The 22,122-nt window shown below is 51.9% G+C and overlaps 1 protein-coding gene across 2 annotated transcripts in view; it reads left to right on the plus strand.

Annotated features, from left to right (window-relative positions):
- Positions 1-1,644: 1,644 nt before the first annotated feature.
- Positions 1,645-22,122, plus strand: part of Col20a1 (collagen type XX alpha 1 chain) — a 30,997-nt gene continuing 10,519 nt past the window's right edge. Inside the window, exons 1-20 of one of the 2 annotated variants that reach the window (XM_051143983.1) lie at positions 1,645-2,085; positions 4,772-4,882; positions 8,389-8,532; positions 8,778-8,933; positions 10,184-10,342; positions 10,715-10,834; positions 11,237-11,401; positions 12,122-12,277; positions 12,496-12,662; positions 13,006-13,135; positions 14,132-14,277; positions 14,372-14,495; positions 14,889-15,025; positions 15,563-15,692; positions 15,966-16,108; positions 16,277-16,409; positions 16,772-16,920; positions 17,090-17,219; positions 18,587-18,625; positions 19,617-19,755. In XM_051143983.1, coding sequence (XP_050999940.1) covers positions 2,007-2,085; positions 4,772-4,882; positions 8,389-8,532; positions 8,778-8,933; positions 10,184-10,342; positions 10,715-10,834; positions 11,237-11,401; positions 12,122-12,277; positions 12,496-12,662; positions 13,006-13,135; positions 14,132-14,277; positions 14,372-14,495; positions 14,889-15,025; positions 15,563-15,692; positions 15,966-16,108; positions 16,277-16,409; positions 16,772-16,920; positions 17,090-17,219; positions 18,587-18,625; positions 19,617-19,755 — 2,657 coding nt within the window. In that variant the 5' untranslated portion in view covers positions 1,645-2,006. The remainder of the gene's footprint in view (positions 2,086-4,771; positions 4,883-8,388; positions 8,533-8,777; positions 8,934-10,183; positions 10,343-10,714; positions 10,835-11,236; positions 11,402-12,121; positions 12,278-12,495; positions 12,663-13,005; positions 13,136-14,131; positions 14,278-14,371; positions 14,496-14,888; positions 15,026-15,562; positions 15,693-15,965; positions 16,109-16,276; positions 16,410-16,771; positions 16,921-17,089; positions 17,220-18,586; positions 18,626-19,616; positions 19,756-22,122) is intronic. The other variant, XM_051143984.1, reaches the window with a different exon arrangement.

Here is a 22,122-nt window from a genome sequence, read left to right on the forward strand (position 1 = left end):
GTCGGAGTAGGGGCCCTTCTATCCCGGGCCTAGACTGCGGGACCTGTTTGCCTAGAGTTAACAGGAGGTAGACCATGGGGATTTCAAGGTGAGTCAGGAGCTTTGCTGAGGCCAGAGCTTGCCAAGCCCATGCAGGCAGGCAGTGCAGGGCCATCCCAGGTAAGAGCAGGGTGGCATGGTCCTGCTCCTGGTAAACAGGAAGGAAGGGGATAGAGGTCATGGACCCCATCCCCAACCCTTAGTAGTTGGTAGAGTCTAAGAGGTCCTTCCCCCAAATAGGCTGCTGGCAGAAACTCCAGATGCCCAGCATCCAGGGCCACACACACTGGCCTTTATTCTCAGGAAGCCTCTGGGACCTTCTCTGGGGCAGACTTGCTGTTCCCCACTGCCCCTGGTGGGGTTCCCAGGACGATGTGCAATGGGTCTTTGTGCTGGGACCATCTTCTCGTTGGAAACACGCCCTAGGCAGAAGAAGCATACAGAGGGGAGGGGGAAAGACTTAGGGGCGGTGACATCAGGGAAGGGAGCCTTCCCAAAGCCCCTGCCTTGTCACAGCAAGACCAAGAGGCATTGAGAAGTGAGGAACACCATCTTTGGAGCAGGTTAGTGACTCCCCGGGGGCCGGGCCGGGTGCAAGAGGGAGCAGAGAATCCGCTCAGCAGATTGGGGAAAGTGCTAAGGCCCCACAAGCAGCAGAGGGGCCAAGTGCAGCCTGGAGACCTGTCTTGGCATTCTGTGAAGGTCTCAAACGACATTTGGAACTATGGGTATTTTAAGGGCTGATGTCCAGCACAGGGGAGCTTATGTTCATTAGCTGTGAGCACCTTGGCTGTGAGGTAGGGAGGGGTCCAGGAGGCAGGGCCATTTTTGTGGCACTTTGTAGGCAGATGGGACAGTGGACCACAGTGCTGAGAACTTAGTTTAAGTTCCCTGATGGATGCATATATACACTGGAGCAGTGGTCCCCAACCTTCCTAACGCTGCAACCTTTTAATACAGTTCCTCATGCTGTGGTGACCCCCAACCATAAAATTATTCTCAATGCTACTTCATAGTTGTAAATTTGCTACTGTTATGAGTCCTAATGTAAATAACTTTTCTCATGGTCTTAGGTAACCCCTGTGAAAGGGTCGTTTGACAGCCCCAACCCCCCACCCCCGCCAAAGGGGTCGCAACCCACAGGTAAACTGCTGCTCCAGGGTGGATCAGCCTGCAGCCTTCCTGCTGGTCTGGACCCTGCTCACAGAGAGCTGGATCTCCTGCAGAGGGCGCCCTGAGCATACAGGGAAGTTGTGCACCTGCAGGCCGGTTGTTCAGTGTGGTGGGGATCTTGGGTTCCTCAGGACTCCTGTCACCTCAGGCTCACAGACTCTAGACTGGGTCATGTTGGTGTTCCTTCCTCCAAAGTTCCACCCCCCTAAGCAGTGGAGTTTTGGTCTCTCTTTCAAGCATTGCCTCCCAACTTCTAAGAGGTCTCAAGGGTTCCCCAATACTTTGCATCCTTACTCAGCATCCCCCAATATGCCTGCTTCTGCTCTAACAGGAATTTGGCCTTGCATATGTGCCTTTTGCTTGAGGGTAAGCCACCCAATGTGAGGACCTCGATGGTAAGATTCTTTCCAAACCAATCCTAGATAGCACGTGGTGCTGCTGGGGCCTCCTGGTGGTCCCCACCGTGTCTGCTGTGGATGTAAACACCAGAAGGGGCATGGGCAGGTGTTCTGGACTAGACCCTGCTCAGGAGAGTTGGCTCCCTGCAGAGGGCATCTGGAGTACACAAAGAGGTTGTGTAGCTAAGGGTTCTTTGTGAGGCGTCAGTGCTGGCCTGAGATCCTCAGTCTTCATCAGCACCCCCGCAATGACATATCTGTGGGATACCCTGCTGCTGCTGCTGCTGCTGCTGCTGCTGCATGGAAATGCATGGAAAACTAGTGCTCTGGTTGTGGGGGACAATGGATGGATAAGTGGTGAAGGGCTGTGGCCTCTCCTCCCACAGGCTGCTCACTATGAGCCATGCAGGCTCCTACCTCCATGTGTGCCTCTGGATGTTGTTGGGCGCCACCTTGGCACTGGGGCAGGGACAAGGTAAGGAGACAATGTCCACACTGCCTGCAGGAGGAACTCTGCTGCAAGCCTTTGAACTTCTGTAATAGGCATTTCCCCATAGATTAAATGCCTGTTTAAGAGCTGTTGCAGCGGGCTGGAAAGATGGCTCAGTGGTTAAGAGCACTATCTGCTCATCCAGAGGTTCTGAGTTCAATTCTCAGCAACCACATGGTGGCTCTGGTACCCTATGCAGGCAGAGCACTGTATACATAATAAATAAATCTTTTTTTTTTTTAATTTTAAGGCAAGCTGTTGCAGCAATGGTTAAGCTGGCACAATAGAAGTAGAGAGGCCTCATTCTCAGCCTTTGCCTAGACCTTTGCCTTTGTAGTCTTTCAGCCTTGCTTGGGGGTTGGGGGTTGCCTCAGCTTTTCCAAGACTACTGGCATACCCCAATGTTTATTCCTGTATTAATGCTTTGCTTAGATATTCTGTAAATGTCCCAGTGTGGCTTCAGACAGCACACATGCAGTTTAACAGAGAGCAAGACTCGTGCCTCCTCCCTCCTAGGAAGAGAAAGCCTTCCCACACTGTCTTAGACAGTCAGTGCATCCTCTTCTCTGTACAAGTCTTGGGACAAGAGATTCCATCTGGTCTCTTCCTATTTGACTACTCCAGGTGCTCCCCCTGGGAAAGTGTTCCCTAGTATCATCTATAACCTCCAAGGGATGTGCCCAGGACTGGGGGAGGGTCTGTGTTGTAGACTCTTTCCTGTGGAGCTAGCTGCTGGATCAGTGGGTCCCTGGAAGGCATGTCCCTGTGTTCTCACATAGCCTTCACACTCAGGGCTACGTCTAGTTCCCAGGAGCAATGTGTCTGCTTCTCATGACACCTGACTGGTTTGAATTATTTTTGAGGGGGTTACTCCAAGGTCCAGCTTCATCTGGGTTAAGAACATCTCTTCCTGCCACTACTATCCTGGCACTATGAGTGGTTCTGACTCAGGTTGGCCTGGAGCTCAGCAGATTTCATCTCCCAGCATGTCCTCTTACCAGGAAGGTGACTGACTGCCACCCACAATCACACTGTCAGTATGACACACTACCCTTGCGTGGCTGGGGTGGCCTGGGGCCTCAGAGACCAACTGAGGAGGCAGGACCCACATGTCCAGCAACCAGGGAGGGGGGGCAGCTGAGGTTTGGGAGGAGAACACGTGCTGTGCTGTCTCTGAGAGGGAAGTCCTAAAAGGCCCTAACACATTACAGAGATTGGGGGAAAAAAAAAAAAAACAGAAGGCTCTTGATGGGCAAGAGTGGGGCCTTGCTCACAGCTGGCCTGTCAGTGCCCTCACCTCATCCTGACACATTCCTGCCTTTCAATAGGTCACTGTCAGAGCAGCCAAGCCCATCCGGAAATAGTTCTTTCTGAATGGGTCATTGTGTCAATTTCAGACACCCTCAGCCTTTGCCTGGCTCTCCTTGCTCCAGCACATGGTGAGGGGACTAGAAGAGGCCTCTGTCCTCATTTCCCAAAAATAGCTGCCTGTACCACAGAGTCCGGAAGCTTCCTGGGAGGTCAGCACAGACCCTGCTGTTCCCCTCCTCCCTATTGATCATGGGTTCCCCTCCCCTCCGCAACAGAATTGCCCTGTCTTTGTTTCTCTTCCTTTTGCTATGGCAAAATGCTAACAAAAGCAACTTAGGGGAAAAGGATATATTTTAGCTCTTGGGTCATGGCAGGAAGTCAAGGTGCAGCCAGTTACATTGCATCCATCATCAGAAACGAAAAAGCAGTGAATGCATGCTAGTGCTCAGCTCACTGTCTCCGTTTCTTACAGTCCTGGGTCCCCTGCCAGAAGAATAGCCCCATCTACAATTAAAATGTGTTTAGTTAAGCAAATCAGTTAACTAAATCAAGATAATCCCCCACAGGCATACACAGAGTCTGATATCCCAGGTGGTTTTAGATTCTGCCAAGCTGACAATACTGGCCGTCATACTGCAATTCCTAGTATGAGGCCTGAGGTTTGCTGCACATCCCACATGTGCCCACATCTAGACACAGGTGTACACAGATACACTGTATGTAAATAAGCAGGCACCACATTTCCAGCTGAGGCCCTTCATCCAGTTTGCCCACAAGGGATGCATCAACCTTGCATGACTTTGGCAGGTGTGTGTGTGTGTGTGTGCGTGTGTGTGTGTGTGTGTGTGTGTGTGTGTGTGTGTGCGTGTGTGTGTGTGTGTGTGCGTGTGTGTGTGTGTGTGTGTGTGTGTGTGTGTGTGTGTGTGTGTGTGTGTGTGTGTGTGTGTGTGTGTGTACAGCTGCACAGCTGCTTCTCTATCCTTGAAACCAGAAGACACAAGGCAGCTGCCAAGGCCCTGGGCTGAGGGTCAGCAGCTGCTGTTTTATCTCTGCACCTCTAGTCATCACAGGGTGGGCACTGCCCTCCTGGGTGCTGATGTGAGCCTCCTTTGCAGCGAGGGCTCCCTTGGGTGGAATTAGACTCCTCCTGAAGCTTCCGGTGTGGCCTTGTCTTCAGAAATCTCAAGGATGAGGGATTTTCCCCCACAGATCTTCATGGGGCCGCAGGCTCTTTAGACACCCAGGAGGGGCTGTGCTCTTCCAAACATCTTAGGGGAGGCCTCCCTCTGGTTGTAGGAGGTAGTCATTTGGTCGCTGGTGAGTCTGTCTTACATCCCAAACTCCAAACCTGTTCTTACAGTAAGTGGCCGTCTGAGGCTGGTGGTGCTGCCCGAGGACCAGCTGCAGATGAAGTGGAGGGAAACAGAGGGAAGTGGCCTTGGCTACTTGGTGCAGGTGACACCTATGGCAGGTATGGAGCTCGTGTCTCCTACGAGGCTTTCTCTTCTCTTCCCTGTTAAGACTGTCAGACGATGACCACATGATCCAAAGTGTTTTTGGCAAAGCACAAAGTTTTACTTCTGCAGAATGGTGTGTAGCCAAGCTTAAGCAAGCAGGTGAGCACACCCAATCAGAGGCCACAGTCGCGGCACTTTTTTTTCTAACCAAAGAAGTTTCCTACGTCACTCTTAATGATCAGAGCTGGGTCTCACAATCTTACAGATTGGCTAACTTAAAGCCACTTAGTAGATGAGCAAAGTGCCACTTTTGAAAGCAGGATACAACCTTGAGGACAAACTTAGAAAAATGCTGAAGGTGTGGATAGGGACTCCCCCTCCCTCCCATGCCTTTTTAAAGACAAAAAAAAAAAAAAAAAAAAAAAAATTAAAGATAGAATCTCCAAGCTGGACAGTGGTGGTTCATGCCTTTAATCCCAGCACTTGGGAAGCAGAGGCAGACAGATCGCTGTGAGTTTAAGGCCAGTCTGGTCTACTAAGTGAGTCCAGGACAGCCAGAAAAACCCTGTTTCCAAAAACAACAAAACAAAACAAAAACATATGCTTCCCCAGGAATGTGGTGCACACCTAGCAATCTCAGTACTCCAGGGCTGAGGCAAGCGAACTATGGGCTAAAGGGTTCTCTGGGCTGTACAGAAAGATCCCATTTTGAGGGGAGGCGGATGTGTAGCATCGTTTGGGGTCTCAATTAAGACTGCTCAATTGTTCTGGCTTTTATTTGGAGAAGTACCAAAGGCACTGGAGCTGTGTTTGCATCCTTTCTTCTTGTAAGTAAACACGATGCGATGTCTACAGTCCGGGTTGAGCCACATCTCAGATTTGCTTTAAGGGAATGCAGCACAGAAGGGTGACAAGGAGGGAAGCAAAGCTGTGCTGGCCACATGCTACCTGTGGCGCTTAGTGCCCAGCACCAGGCTCCATCACACTGTGCTGCCTACCAGGTGTTTAAAATTTCCCATTAAAATATTAGACCCAAAGAAGCCAAGAAGAGAATAAAAATGTAATGCAAGCATATAAAAAGAAAACAAATTTGAAGATTGTAGATTTAAACTCAAGTAAATATATACTTTGTTTTTTTTTAAAAAAAAAAAAGATAAAATGTTTCAACTAAAAGACGAAGAATGAGGTTGGCAAGATGGCTCAAAAGTTATGAGCACTAGCTACTCTTGTAGAGGACCAAATTCAATTCTCAGCCTATATGAATAGCTCACAGCTGCCTGTGGCTCCGGATCCAGGGGCATCCGTCTCTTCTGGCTTATGAGCGCACCTGTGTTCATGTGTGTTGGCACACACACACATACACACACTTTCACACACATATATACACAAACACATACATATACACACATACACACATACATACACACACTTACACATACACTCACACAGATATATACACACACACACTCACACACATACACATACGTACACACATGCACACATACATACACACACACACACACACAATTTTTTAAAAAGACAAATTGTCATACTGACTTAAAAAATGCTTTGGATCACTCTTCATATAGAAGCTTTTCTATTTTATAAGATATCTTTTAACAACCAGGCCCACCACTCAGGGAGGCAGAGGCAGGCTGCTCACTGTGAGTTCAAGGCCAGCCTGGTCTACAAAGAATCCAGGACAACCAAAGCTACACAGAGAAACTGTGTATCAAAGAAAAAACAAAACAGAATTTAAAAAGGATATATTTTAGCTTTATTGATTCACTTGTTTTGTGCTTTTTTTATTAATTTTTTCAGGACAGGGTTTCTCTGTGTAGCCTTGGGTGTCCTGGACTCACTTTGTAGACCAGGCTGGGCTCACAGAGATCTGCCTGCCTCTGCCTCCTTGAGTGCTGGGATTACAGGGGTCAGCCACTGTGCCAAGCTTATTTCTATAACTTACTCGCTTTTCTATCATTTCTTTTTAGTCTACCTGAATTTACTTTTCTGTTCTATATAACTTAATATGGTGGTTACTTATCTCCTCATCTCCTAGTGACCACACATCCTTATAAACATGTGGCAATCCTGAGAGCTGTGTCACCTTTCCACGGACCACATCTCTATCTGTGCTGCTAATGATCCTAATTTGTAGATATAGTAAATATCATAACATGTTTTCAATGTGGTAATTGATCATTAGTCTACATCTACAAAAGTGGGTTCATGTCCCAGTCTGGTTTTCTCTTCCTCTTCCTCCCCACCACCTCCTCTTCCTCCTCCTTTTTAATTGAGATAGAGTCTTTCTCACTGTAAGCTAGGCTTCACTCAATAATTCTTTTGCCTTGGCTCCCTGAGTGCTTGGATTCAGGCCTGTGCCACCACACCCAGCTTGAGTCCACCTTCTGCTGCTGTGACATATTATTATAAACAGCAGGAGCATGGTGGCCTGTGCCTCCTTGCCTGGCCACTGCCTACTGTGGGACCGCCCAGGCGCAGGTCTAGGGAGCCCACTGTGTGAGAACAGTGTTTTCCTCCTGTTGTTTGAGGCACAGGGGCTCTGGGAGTATGTCCATTCGTCTAAGTACCTCTCCTAGCTCCATTACAAGGTCACTTCTGGCTCCACCCTACCTGCCCCAGATAGAACAGGGCCCCTTTGGCATTGTGTGGTTTTTGCTTTGGTCTCTCTTGAGACAGGGTTTCATTGGACAGCCCTAGCTGGCTTGGACGTTGCTATGTTGACGTGCCTAGTCTTGAACTCACAGAAATCTGCCTGCCTCTGCCTCTGCCTCCCAAGTGAGAGACCTAAAGGAGTATACCACTAGGCCTGGTATGATTGGTTCTTAGGACTGGAATCTACCCTATCTTTAGATAACAGCATTCCAAAGAAGGAAAAGCAGATGTTCTCCCACAGGACAGGTTCTTCTGCACAGCTTCTTCCCTTTCCCAACTGACCTCATCTTGTTCTCATCCCTGACCTCAAAAGGGATTAGTTTCCATTAACTCTTAAACTATATACATAATCCATGTACACTTGTGCATACATATGGCTCTACACATGGGGCACGTGCATTCAAGGCACCTGATTCACATACCCATATGCACACATGTTCATGTACATGTATGCCCATATAGCGCACATGCACGAAGGACACATAACTCACATGTACACACATACACATCTGTGTACCTACATGCATGCAAAGCACACACGCAGTGCACATTCACCTGTCCACATGCACATGCATACATGAATGCCACCTTAGGATACACACTCAGCACATACACTCATACATTCCATATGCATATATGTGTGCAAATGTGTACAACACACATATACAAATATCCACTCACATCCACATGCACACACATGCATACCCCACATAGTGCATCCACAGATGTACATGTGCAAACATGTACAGCACACACGCATTAACATGAATACACACCAACCATATGTATGCACTCACATGTGTAGGAAATTTGACAGCCTCAACAACTCTCCACCTCCACCTAGGGGACTTGGAACAGGAGCTGATATTGACCACCAAGACCCCCAAGGCTACTGTGGGCGGCCTGAGCCCTTCCAAGGCCTATACCCTGCAGATCTTCGAGCTCACTGACTCTGGGCCTGTCCTGCTGGCACGAAGGGAGTTTGTGAGTAAGTCCTCCTACACCCGGACAGGGGTTATGTGGGTGGAAGGCCTCTGGGTTGAGAGTCTGTGGCCTGGGTGTCTGTGAAGTGCTTGGGCTTTGCTTCCTGCTCCTGACCTTGCTGCTCCCCTCCCATGAGGTGGGCAGGTCTGTAGATTTGCTTCCAGGAAGTGTGCACACTCCCAAGCCCCAAGCCCTGCTCCCAACTCGAGTTGGTGTCCTCATAGTGTCCCCCTCATACCCTCTCTGCAGTTGAGGATCTGAAGAGCCACTCTTTGGGCAGAGGCAGCCGGAAGCTGGTGGGACCCACCCTGGAGCCTACCTCCTTCCCTCTGGCAGCCCCAGACCCTGAGAAAATATCCGAGCCCAGCATGACCTTCACCTCAAGCAGGGACCTGCCCATTCTAGGTGAGTAAGAGTGGAGTGGAAGTAAATCCTGGGGGCAGGGGAGCCCTCTGAAACTTCTTGTGTCTCTTGTCATATGGCTAGAAGTTCTTGATTGCATTTGACCAAATGTTCTAGTTTTAATTTGGGTTTACCCACCATGCTCCTGGACTCACTAATCTCATACACAGGGGCCAGGCAGTCTTTGTCCTACAGCCCTAGCTTAGGTCTGAGAGGTGCCTGGCAGCAGCTGTGACCCCTCCAACAACCCCACTCCCCCCTCCCTCCTCCCATCCCCCACTCCCCACCCCTGGCCTCCAGGAGTGGCCAACAAGGATCAGAGGAAACTCAAGCAAGACCTACAGGGCCCTACTGAGCCATCCACAGACCCTGAGAGGAAGAGCCACACTACAGCCTCCATGGGAAAGCAGTGGAAGCTAGGTAAGCTGTGTCCTGTGGAGCCAGATGGAGTGAGGCCCTGCCTTCCTCTGTCTCCCATCACATCAGTAGGACACCCCCTTCTCCACCAGACACAGAGCTGTGGTGAGGCTTGTGTCTGCAGACTTGGCCATTGCTCCCGCACATCCAGGCCTGTTTCCTGTTATGTTGCTATGGAGAGGGTCTTCTAGTACAATGTCACCCCACCGCTGAGGGCCCTTGGGCAGGCCCATGCCTCCCTTTTAGACTGAGGATCAGAAGCCACAGAGGAATCATCTGCCTGTATTCAGAAACCTCACAAGGCCCTGCCTGGTGCCATCTTTGTCAAATTATCAGGGGTCCCAGTTAGGGGCATGATCTGCAAAGAACTCTAGGGCGATGGAAGATCCTGAGGTTGCTGCCAGTCCTGCCTGCTCTTCCTGCCAATTTGCCCAGGTTGGACTGGCTGTGGTGCAGACTCCTCCCATCCATGCCAGGTGGCCACCTATAGGCATCTGGGCCTGGGAATGTGGGTGCTGAAGCCCACTCAGCCAAGGGACTAAATTGTCAGGATCAGACATAGTGTTGCCAGAGGCCTTAGAAGGCAGAAGTGACTCCTAGACCTGAGACTATGATCAGCCTTCCTTGAGGGGATTTAGAGGAACTGAAACCCCAAACCGGGATGCATGAGGGCTTTTCTAAGTCTGGTGAAACGCAAAGTCCTTAGAAATCCTGACCCCCTACCAAGATCCCAGTGAAGTGTATTCGGAGGGCTGGAGTCAGGCCTCGAAGACCTCAGGTATCCTGGGGAGGCCATAAGCCTCACTCCATACCTTACCCACTATTACCCACCTCAGCTGACCCCCAGTTCCACTGCACACCTCCAACACCGGCTGACATAATCTTCCTGGTGGATGGGTCCTGGAGCATCGGTCACAGACACTTCCAGCAGGTCAAAGACTTCCTGGCCAGCATCATCACGCCCTTTGAAATAGGACCTGATAAAGTCCAAGTAGGTGGGTACCACCTCCTTTGCCCTGCTCTTGGGGGAGACTGGACTTCTTAAGTCCTCAGCAGCAGAAGGATGGTAGTTGCCCTCAGAAAACTATTATGGTCTGCAGGAATGGCTGGCTCCCGGTCAGAGTCTCTGATGATACCCCTATGAGAGCCTTGGGCCCTGAAAATGTGTCTTTCCCCAAGAGTGGGATTCCCAAAGCCTGTACCTAGAGCGGGCTATTCCGTGGATCTGGTCTTCAAAACTGAGCCCTGTGGCTGAGGATACAGTAGTATAATACTTGCCTAACATGCTTGCCACCCCTCACATGATGCAAAACATAAAGTCCCCCCCCAAAAACCCCCTCAGTCCAGCAACCAGAGCCCACCCTCAGGTCTGACCCAGTACAGTGGAGATCCGCAGACTGAGTGGGACCTGAACTCCTTCCACACCAAGGAGCGAGTGCTGGCAGCCATACACAGCCTCCGCTACAAGGGAGGAAACACCTTCACAGGTATGTCCTGGCCTGAGGGTTGGCTGTTCTGAAGCCACTTGCCTTTTGTAACCCCTTACACTCCTAAACATTTGTGTGATGTGTGGGTGCTGAGCCCACTTCACACTTTAGAGGGCAAAGTTGACACCTGCCCCAACCTTCAGCAAAAGTGTGGGACTTTGGGCGCCTAGTCAAGAGTAAGGGTTGGCACTGATTATCAGCAGTTCTGTCTGCGACCAACTCAGCTCGACTGTCAGCTGTGCAGGTGGCTTGGAAGACATAGGCATGGCCTTGCTGGGCCGTGGTACCCACCACAGGAAGAGCTGTCCCTGATCCCAACTGCCAGCATCAGCTTTGGTTGTGAGGGTACCTGAGGAGGAGGGTGTAGTGGCTGCCCATCATTTTGTCCTCTATGTTCCTAAGGCCTTGCCCTAACCCATGTGCTGGGGCATAACCTGAAGCCGGCAGCAGGTGTCCGTCCAGACGCAGCCAAAGTGTTGATTCTGGTGACAGATGGCAAGTCTCAGGATGATGTGCGTTCAGCTGCCCACATCCTTAAGGACCAGGACATTGATGTCTTTGTCGTGGGTGAGCCCGCACAGTGCCTGGTCCCTGGGTTGGAGTGCTCATGGCTGGGGTGGGCTCTGGGTCACAGACACACCTGCACTCTGGCTTCACCATTTCTGCTGGAAAAGTTGGCGCATGCTTAACTGCTGATCCGCAGCCTCCACACCCATAGAGCCCAGAGCTCCACAGAGGTGCATGGCTTACACTTTGCAGCAGCACCTGCACAAAAAAACTGCTCCTCCTTCCCTTGTTGTGACACTCCCCTGCTGCCTGCCACCCTCCAACTCACACTGCAAGTAGCCTCCAAACTGGTCCCCTGCCTGGCAGCTGTCCTTGTGCCTGACACCTCTTCCCTCTTCCCCATCTGCTCCCGAAGCAAGGATTGTTCCAGGTGTTCTCTGGGGTGTTAACCACACTCATTGCATTCTGGTGGGAAGGAAGGAAACTTCAACCATGTGGGGTTGTTCTAGGAGCTTCCCTCTCTCTCAGGATCCCCCTCCATTATGAGTGGGCACCTGACACCAGCATCCACATAGCCTGACCTACTTCCCAGAGCTTCCCCTGCTCCATTCCTATGTTTCATTGAGACCCCGTGAGATCTAGGACATATGGCTTCAGTTTGTGCCCCCGCCCCCAGCCCCCATATGTTGAGGACTCTGGTAGGTCCCTCCTCTATGGTCTTGTCTGTAAATATGATGGAAGCCTCAGTGTGGCCTGTTGGCACATACTTCCCCAAAACAGGTGTGAAGAACGCCGATGATGCTGAACTGAAGCTCCTGGCGTCCCAGCCACTGGACATCACTGTCCACAATGTACTGGACTTCCCTCAGCTGGCCACCTTAGCTGATCTGCTCAGCCGCCTCATTTGCCAAAAAATCCAAGGCAAGAAGAGCCCAGGTAAGCACACAGCACCACAGTGACAGAAGCACAGAAAGACTGAAGCCACATCGGGCGAATTTCATGGCCCATGAGGGTGTGTAGCCTAAACCAGGGAGGAATATATCCTTGGATTTGTTGAGGGTGGGTATAGAGGGATTTCCCTGTACCTCCTTACATGGCCACCAGGGGGAGTAGATGGTTGTCTTTCCTTGGTCCCTAACTACCTTTCCTTACAGTCAAACCAGCAGCAGCTACTCTGGTCCCCGTGCCTACCGTGCCTACCGGACTGACCCTAACCCGTGTCACTTCATCCAGCATTCACCTGTCTTGGACTCCGGCCTTATACCCACCCCTCAAGTATCTAATTGTATGGCAGCCTTCCAGGGGTGGTGCCCCCAAGGAGGTAAGAGGGGGCTCTCTGCTTCAGCCTCTGCTAAGACCATCCTTGGGAGTTGGGCAGCCGACAGGACTCTACCAGCATGGTTCAGGTGGGTTCTACTGAGCTGTGGATGAGCACTACACTGAAGGATTCCAAAAAATGAGTCCACATGAGGCAGGAGAGCCAAGGAGGGCGGGGTTGGGGAGTCCTGGGCAGTGGCTGTAGGCATCAGATGCGGTTTTGATGACACAGTAGGTGAATTTCACGGTCTTGCATGTCTCCATGGTGACTGGTGCTGCGCATCTCTCAGGATGGCAGTATCATGTCTGCCAAGTCTACACCCTGTTGATGCAGTTCTTCTGCCTAGGCGATGGTGGAAGGGCCCATCTCATCCATGGAGCTACGAAACCTGACATCCAACACAGAATACTTGGTCTCTGTGTTTCCTGTCTATGAAAGTGGGTTTGGCAAGAGCCTACAAGGCCGGGCAACTACAGGTAGAGGGGTAACTATTGTCTGGTCCTGCCCTTGGGGATAGTACTAGCAGGGCATGGCCACAGGCAGCTCTGGGTCTAACAGTGATGCCATACCATGCCTCATTACTACTGCTGCTTGTCCGAAGGCTCCCATCCTATCTGGTGACCTCACATGGCTGAGGCCACTGGCTCTTGGCTTCTGCTGGAGCTACAGTGATTCCTGGTTAACAGCTCCATTGAGATAGAACTCATGTGCCCACACTCACTCACCTACAGGGGACAATGGGTGGTTGTCATTAAATTCAGGATTTGACACACACCTTTAATCCCAGCACTTTACAGGGACAAGTGGATCTCTGTGAGTCCAAGGCCAGGTTGGTCTACTCAATGAGCTCCAGGGCAGCCAGGGTTACATAGAGAAACCCTGTCTCAAAAAACAAAAACATAAACAAAAAGGAGAACAGTATATTAAGGGCTACTTACACCAATGGCATCATTCCCAAAAGAAAACTGCACATTTCATTGACACCCCAGGTCCTTCGCCCAGCCCTGGCAACTTTCACTCTGTTCTCTGCCTCTTCTGGTCAAAGATGGCTTCATAATTATGTGTGTGTGTGTGTGTGTGTGTGTGTGTGTGTGTGTGTGTGTGTGTGTGTGTGTGTGTGTGTGTGTGTGTGTGTGTGTGTGTGTGTGTGTGTTTCAACCTAGAGGCCACATCCCTCACCACCTTTGTAGCAAATTGCCTTACACCAGCAGGGTGATCTGGCTCCCCCAAAACTGAGCTGAAAAACACAGCCCACTGACATTTGAGACCTGTGACTTAGAGTCCTGCGCTCTGCTTGGTGGTTGCCTACCTGGCTGTGGCCCATCTGTACAACCCTACTGCTCAAAGTCTTGTCACTGGAAAAGGGCTCCTTTGTTCATGTCTGTGGACATGTATTTTTGCACGGGCCACAAGTCCCCTGAGACTCCTCCTCCCTCCCCCTGCCCCCGCCCTGATGACCATCCCCTCCTCAGCACCTCTGCCTCCACCTGGGGCACTGACCCTAGCTGCAGCGACACCCAGAACACTCCGCCTCACCTGGCAGCCCTCTGCTGGGGCCACTCAATACTTGGTGCAGTACTTGCTGGCTGCCTCCTCTGGGGAGGGGCAAAAGAGAGAGGTGAGAGATAGAGGAAGGGAGACTGGGTTGGTGCAGATGTAGGAGGCGGGTGCTTAGTGCTGAGAGTAGACCGGTGTCACCATATCCCTGACAGCTACGTGTGGGACAGCCTGAGGTACTGCTGGATGGCCTGGAGCCAGGCCAGGACTATGAGGTTTCAGTGCAGAGCCTTCGGGGACCAGAGGCCGGTGAGGCCCGGAACATCCGTGCCAGGACCTGTGAGTGTCTGTTCACATAGCACAGTGGTTATCAACCTTCCTAATGCTGCGACCCTTTAATACAGTCCCTCATGCTGTGGTGACTCCCCCAACGATAAATTTATTTTTGTTGCTACTTCATAGCTGTAATTTTGTTACTGTTATGAGTCATAATGTAAATATCTTTTCAGTTGGTTTTAGGTGACTCCTTTGAAAGGGTCATTCAGCCCCTAAAGGGTTCAGGACCCACAGATTGAGAACCACCGACATAGCATTTACACTGCTCTGTTCTTTAACTTGCTCCAGGGTAGGAGACCACACATAACATATGCCCCTCAGGCCCAATACTTCCCACCCCTTTTCCAGTCCTAAGGGTAGGGATGCCAGTGCCTGAGGCTTTGCTGTGCTCTGCAGCTGTCCTTGGACCCCCAAGACACCTGAGTTTCTCAGATGTGAGCTACAACTCAACCTGTGTGTCCTGGGAAGCCCAGAGGCCTGTGCGCCTGGTCAAGGTCAGCTATATCTCTAGTGATGGCAGCCACTCTGGACAGGTAAGAGCAGGGCCCCAAAAGTTTCAAGGGCCTCCTGGGGGACCCAGAATCCTAGGTAGAGCCAGCATTGACACAGGCATGGGGAGCCTAGCATCCATGGGCTCTCACTCCACATAATCTCCCCTCTTGCTTACACCCTCAGTCCACATCTGTTTAGCCTCCTTATACTCAGCCTTTGGGAGGGTGCAAGGGACACAGTGTTGATCATGTCCTAGCCCTCTAGGGGGCTGTGTCTGGCAGGAATTGGGAGGGGGAGACCTAAAGGAAAGACACATATACATCCATGTGCATGTGCACACATGCATGCACAGTGATGTCATGCTGAGACTGCGGCCACACCTGATTTAGAGGCAGAAGGATCTGTGGGGGTGAAAATGTGAGACAGAGAGAGTCCCCACGTGTGGGCATTCTGGTGTCCATGGCTGATTGCATTTTTTCCTATTTTGGGAGTCACGGGCCTGCTCAGGTCCTGAGCCTGGGTCCCCACCTTGGTAGGAGCTCACATGCCTGATGGGACTGCCTGTATGCCTTCCATAGGTTCAGCTTCCTGGGAATGTTACCTCAGCTACCCTGGGCCCACTTTCTTCCTCTACCATGTACAATGTCCGTGTCACATGTTTTTACCTCGGGGGTGGTTCCTCCGTGCTGACTGGCCATATGACCACAAGTGAGTCAGTGATGTCAAGTCTGGGTGGGGAAGTGGGGGTGTGTGGGGGGGAGGGGCAAGCTGCACTGTGTCCTCACGTCCTGCCGAAGGGCCTGTTGGGTGTCTGTTCTGGCTGTGCTAGGCTAGGTGGGGACAAGTCTCTGGATAGATGCAATAAGGTCTACAGAGTCACAAGGGGCTGGGGACATTCCTCCATACGGCTGGCTGCCCCTTGTCTGAAATCAACAGTTCAGGTCAGCACTCTACACTCCATTTATACATCCCACCTTCCAGAGAAAGCTCCTAGCCCTAGCCAGCTGTCTGTGATGGAGCTCCCGGGAGATGCAGTAAAGCTGTCATGGTTGGCCACTGCCTTGTCTGATGTGCTTGTGTATCAGATCAAGTGGATGCCCTTGGGAGAGGGGAAGGCCCATGAGGTAAGAAGACAAGGGCAGGAGACCTTTCAGAGAAACTCCTTTGGCCCCAGATCCCTGCCCATCCCAGTCCTGTATCTTGAAACACCTGTCTGCCCATAGCCTATGAGTCTGTCTCTTGAGGTGAAGTTTCCTGTGATCTCGGTGGACCCTGGACTCTCCTCTCTCTAGATCTCTGTACCAGGGACCCTTGGCACAGCCATCTTGCCTGGCCTGATGCGGCATGCAGAATATGAGATCACCATCCTTGCCTACTACAGGGACGGCACCCGCAGTGACCCTGTGTCCCTCCGCTACATCCCCTGTAAGTGGCCCAACCTCCGTTCAGATGGTCTTGGGACAGGAGCAGCACATAAGGGACCCAGGACCTCATACTCTCAGACCCACTGGCAAGCAGGTTCCCTGAGTCCCTGAGACTCTGGGCTCGACCACTGGATCTGAGACCACAGTGGGTACAGGTTCCTGGGGCAGCTGAGGTCCAAATTCCCCTGCACAGGTGACACAGCCTCTATGCAAGACCTTCTAGGGGTATTGGGGGACTCAGAAGGGCCACTGTGTAGGGTTGGGCAGGACATAAGACACGATGCAGAGCTGCCTGGCCAGCTGGCCTTCTGGCTGTGGGTACCTCCATTCTGGAAAGCCTTGAATTCCACATTGCCTGGATAGCTGCAGCAAGGAGGAGCCCCCCATCTAGCCTGGTCTTGTCCTCGGAGACCCCCAACAGTCTGCAGGTCAGCTGGACACCACCAAGTGGCCATATCCTCCACTATCGGCTCAACTATGCACTAGCCTCAGGCTCAGGACCAGAGAAATCGGTGAGTCTGTGAAGGCGAGGAACCACCCAGAGATTTAGGTACTGATTTTACATGTCTACTGTGGGTAGCAGCTTTTTTTTATGGAGGGGAAGATGAGCAGAGGGTGTACAGCCTTAAACAGAGAAGGCAGTCTAAGAGGGGCAGCTCAGACGTCTCCTCCCCACGACAGATCTCTGTACCAGGCACCGAGAACCAAGCTGTACTTCCTGATCTGATGTCTGCTACCAAGTACAGAGTCCTGGTCTCAGCTGTCTATGGAGCAGGGGAGAGTGTAGCAGTGTCTGCCACATACCGCACAGGTTAGTAGGCACCAATGAAGCAGCACCTTATACACCCCAAACCCAAGCCAGACTCAAGGTCCAGCTAGATGCTAGACCTGGTTGGGCCTCAGACTAGGCCAGCTGCTGGACCCATTTAGACCTCATAGCCAGTGAGGCCCCAGAGTCAGTGAGGCCCCAGAGTCAGTGAGACCTTATAGCCAGTGAGATCTCATAGCCAGTGAGATTTCATAGCCAGTGAGACCTCATAGCCAGTGAGACCTCATAGCCAGTGAGACCCCATAGCCAGTGAGGCCCCAGAGCCAGTGAAGCCTCATAGCCAATGAGACCTCATAGCCAGTGAGACCTCATAGCCAGTGAGGCCCCAGAGCCAGTGAGGCCCAGACACAGTGAGGCCTCAGAACCAGTGAGACCTCATAGACAGTGACGCCCTAGAGCCAGTGAGGCCCCAGACCCAGTGAGACCCCAGAGCCAGTGAGACCCCAGAGCCAGTGAGACCCCAGACCCAGTGAGACCCCAGACCCAGTGATACCCCAGACCCAGTGAGGCCCCAGAGCCAGCAAGGCCCCAGACCCAGTGAAGCCCCAGAGCCAGCAAGGCCCCAGAGCCAGTGAGGCCCCAGAGCCAGCGAGGCCACATGTCCAACATAGACTGTGGAGAGGCCATGGATAGCAGAATGCTCAAAGCAAACAGAGCAGGCTGGATTAGAGTGACAGGGAAATGGTAGAGAGTATGGAGGGTTCTGCGAAAGAGAGACCCGCTTTTGATGCCACAAAAGGTCTCTGGTGGGCTGGTATCCTCCAACCTATAAGGCCAGACTCAGCGGTGAACAATCACCTGAGAGCCACAGCTTCTCAGAGTATAGGGCCTTCAGAGGCCATGATTCCCACTACCTCAGTTATAGTGCCCCCTCTGGGGACATCCAGCTATAACCCAAATGCCTATGGCTATTGGTTCCTTACTGCTCAGTGGATGACCACTTGCCTGGGACTCCATCTGCCTCTTACTTGGCTACAGGGTCAACCTGTATCCCTGGCTCCAGGCATGTGCTCTTCGCTGAATCTGGTCATCTCCCTGACCCTACCATCTGGTACCTGGGGTTCATTTGAAGCATATAATTTTTTTAGGCAGAGTCCACAGTGGAACCTTCATTTTGCCATGGGGTGTACAGGGTAGGCAGGGCCTACCTACTCACTAAGTAAGAGCTTAGATGGTGGTGAGGAATGGAGACTGCAGGGTGGGTGCAACAAAAGGAGGCGGGTAGAGCATGGCCTGCTTGAGCAGAGGTCCCCTGTGCTCGCCAGAGGCCTGATACTGCCCATGAAGTGCTCCTCCTGGTAGTTGGGCTAGCTTTGATGTGACTTACCTTCCTCTCCATGTCTTCTCAGCAGCCTGCCCAGCCCTGCACCAGGACAGTCCCCTCTCAGGTAGGTCCTGTATATTTGTGTCAGCTGTGCTCTGTGGACTGCTTGCTATGCTTTTCTTGACTTGTACAAAGTTGAGGCAGAACACCCATGATCCTGGATCAGCCACAGGGTACTGGTCAAGGTCTGTACCTTCTCAGGCGGGCCTCAAGGCTGCCTGGGAAGTTTTATTCTTGCTTCACAGTCGGGGAACTGAGGGGTTCCAAAGTTAGCATCAGTCAACATGCAGGGCAGAGGCAGAAGTGGCTAGGTACACTCAGGCATCTGGGGTAAGTCATACAAAGCCCGGAGTCCTTGTAAGTACTGTGCAAGAGGGTGGATAGCAGAGGCTCAGCATGGGGCCGACTGGGGATTCTGTCCAGCAAGGGAGGGCCTTAAACATACAGGGTAGGCAGATGGGCTCTGTGGTATGAAGGGTGAATCTCACCTGCACCCCAGGAAGAGAGCTCTCTTATTTGTGACAATTAATGCTTTAAAAGGAGCTTGTACTTGGGGACCCACCGTGACCCTGATAACCCCAATGGCTCATATGCTAGCCTAAGCCTGCAGCTGGGGTCATGACCATGGAGTTCTCTGGCTACAAAGAGCAAAAGGGGCTGCCTGAGGCTTCCTTGATGGCCAGAGTGGGATTCAGCAAGGTCTTCCTTAAAGAGAAGAAACTTGGAGCTTGGTTGGGGCAGAGCGTGGTAGGTGTATGAAACAGGTGGCTGGCTCTGAGTGTCAAGGGTTCCACTGTGCTCTGTATCTGGCTTTCCAAGCTGGAGCATCTGGGTGAGCAATTGCCCCCGTGTCAGAATTGGAACTGAGGAAGGGGAACAGCATGGCCCAGCATGGCTAGAAAGCAGCTAGATTCTTCTTTGGAGGGCAGTGCTGGGCCCATGGCCACCTACAGGACCCTGCTCAAGCCTCTCACTGTTCCTCTCAGGCCACCCCTTTCCAAATGGAATCTTTGCCCCGCCCCTCCCTCTCCCATGATCACTTCCTGTTCCACCAGGGTTTGACCTGATGGCGGCCTTTGGCCTCGTGGCAAAGGAATACGCCTCTGTTCGAGGGGTGGCCATGGAGCCCTCAGCCGTGGGCATGGCCCCGACCTTCACTCTCTTCAAGGACGCTCAACTGATGCGGCGGGCCAGGTGCGAGGGGCCCAAGGGAAGCGGGAGCACTAGGAGGGGCCGTGCAGACTTGGGTGGGAAGAGTTGGTATGGGGCCTGCCAAGACTCTGGCTCTGCCATGACCTTGGCCCAGAACTGAATAGCTTCTGACACCATGTCAACAGAACACAGACTGCTTGGCTTCAGCCCCACGCACTCCAGAAACTCTCGTCTGACAGACTAATAAAGTCTTGTGTGTGGAATTAGGCTCCGTGCCCAGCATGACTTGAAGCCATGCATGGGTCTTTTCCCTATGTGTCCCAGAGGTCACCCACATTCACAGAATTCTTTATGTAAGCCATGGCATCATCCCCTCTAAGTGGCTGTGCATCTGACTGGCAAATCTACCACCATCCTAGATGTGTAAGATGTGTATGTGCTTTCCAAGAAGCATGAAAAGGCTCGCTAGGACCCTGGTGTCCAGTAGGCGCCAATGCCTACTAGCCTCACGCTTGAGCCATTTACCTGAACTTTGATGCACACAGTATGCCTGAGCAGCAGGCTCACTTCCCACACCCTGAAAGAACTGAGACCTGGGCATGTAACAAAAATTAAAATACGGCCCCATAGAGGTAGAAGGCCTGACCTTCATTCCACTACCACATGCTCCCATGAGCAAGAAACGAGGCCACGCATGGACTGGGCATGGAGGCCTGGGCTCCCACAGCACCGTGGGGTCCAGGTGAAGGCAGTAAGCTGGAGATCTTACCCTTGCTCATGCCCCTCCATTAGAACAGCTAGAAACTTTGGGCAGGTGCATGCAGAAGCCTCCTGGTCAAGCAGGAGAGAGGCTTGGGGCTGCCCTTCCTGGACTCGCCAGATTGTCTGGCAGCTCTTGTTTGATTTTCCGAGGATGCTCTACTTTATTTCCCATAGTGCCTATACTGATCTATACTCCCAGCTCTACAAGGCTCTTATCTATAAGATCAACTTGTGCATTTTCTTGTGAGGAGTGTCCTTTGAGGCAGGCATAACCATTGCTATATGTACTTTGTGTTTGACCTCGCCATCGGGTGTCCTTGGTCCTCATGTCAGGGCTGGCATATTTGGCTCTCCCTCGGCCTTTTTGTTTGTTTGTTGGTTTTCAAGACAGCATTTCTCTGTGTGGTCCTGGATGTCCTGAGACTCACCTTGTAGACCAGGGATCCACCTCCCTCTGCCTCCCAAGTGCTGGGATTAAAGGCGTGTGCTACCACGCCTGGCCCTGCTGTACCTCATCTTAATGTCTGTCTCTTGGTTTCTCTCACCATCTCTTCTTTCCTCCCTTGTCCCTCCTTCCCACTCTGCCCCAGATTTTCCAACCTGAGGAGACTTAAATGGCATCTACCCATTCCTTATAAGTCAATTGGGCTCACTTGCAAAGCATGTGTGAGAGGCTGCTTACAGGAGCCTAAAGCAGCTCCACCAGGAAGGAGCCTTTACCCAGCATGAATGGTGACATCCCCATAGCCACACGAACGACATTCCCCTTCAATTAAGTTCTTCCAAGTTATAGACGCTAGAGACACAAGGCAGCATGCAGCCAGGACAGAATTTCATGCAGACGGCTGTGCAGGAGGGATGGCTGGACTCTCAGGCGAGGCTCCAAGGATCCCACCTCCTTCCCTAAGGTCCAGCTGACATGGCTTCTTGGAAGCAGGCATAGCTGGCCTGGTGAGGATGGCAGCCGTTCTGTTTGGAGGGCCATGTTTTACAACACACCTCGTTATTGGTGGTGGGGGAGTTATACCATAGAGCAGGTGGTGCATCCTTCAAGTCACCTACCTGGAGCACAGGCCGCTGCGCAGGCCGCTGAGCAGGCCGCTGAGGTCTCGTTTCTCCTTTGTCTCCCCTGCTGTCTTGTCTCCACTCTCACCACAAGCCTTGTCAAAGCTGTCTACACCCTTAGTAGTGAGTTCCCTTTGTTGTCCCTCTCCTCACATGAGTGGCTTTTTCTGTGGCTCTTGGTCTATCTATTTGCCTTTCTGGGGCTCCAGAAGAGGGCAGGACAGATAACTAGTGTCCTCAGAGTGCTCACTTAACCCAAGAGGCTGCTGTGAAGGAGATTCTTTTCTTGTGGTGGAGTGAGAACATGTGGTCAGTGTGTTTGGAGAACTGCAGTTGTTCCGTGTGAGGTAGCACCTGGAATCCTAGAACTCAGGGGGCTGAGAAAGGATCACTGTGGGTGTAGCCAGCTCAGGCTCTGACAGCTTGTTCCAGCGTGGCCTACTGTCTACTCTGACATCTCAGCATATGGACTCAGTGGGAGCAACTCTTGAACCCCAGGACTGCTCAAGGGACCTTCCTGCTATAGTCTGCCTAGTCAGGGCCCTTGTAACCTACAGTGCTACTGGGCATAAGGGTCTCATC

The sequence above is a fragment of the Acomys russatus genome, chromosome 4 (genome assembly GCF_903995435.1).
Source record: "Acomys russatus chromosome 4, mAcoRus1.1, whole genome shotgun sequence".
NCBI classification, from domain to species: Eukaryota; Metazoa; Chordata; class Mammalia; order Rodentia; family Muridae; genus Acomys; species Acomys russatus.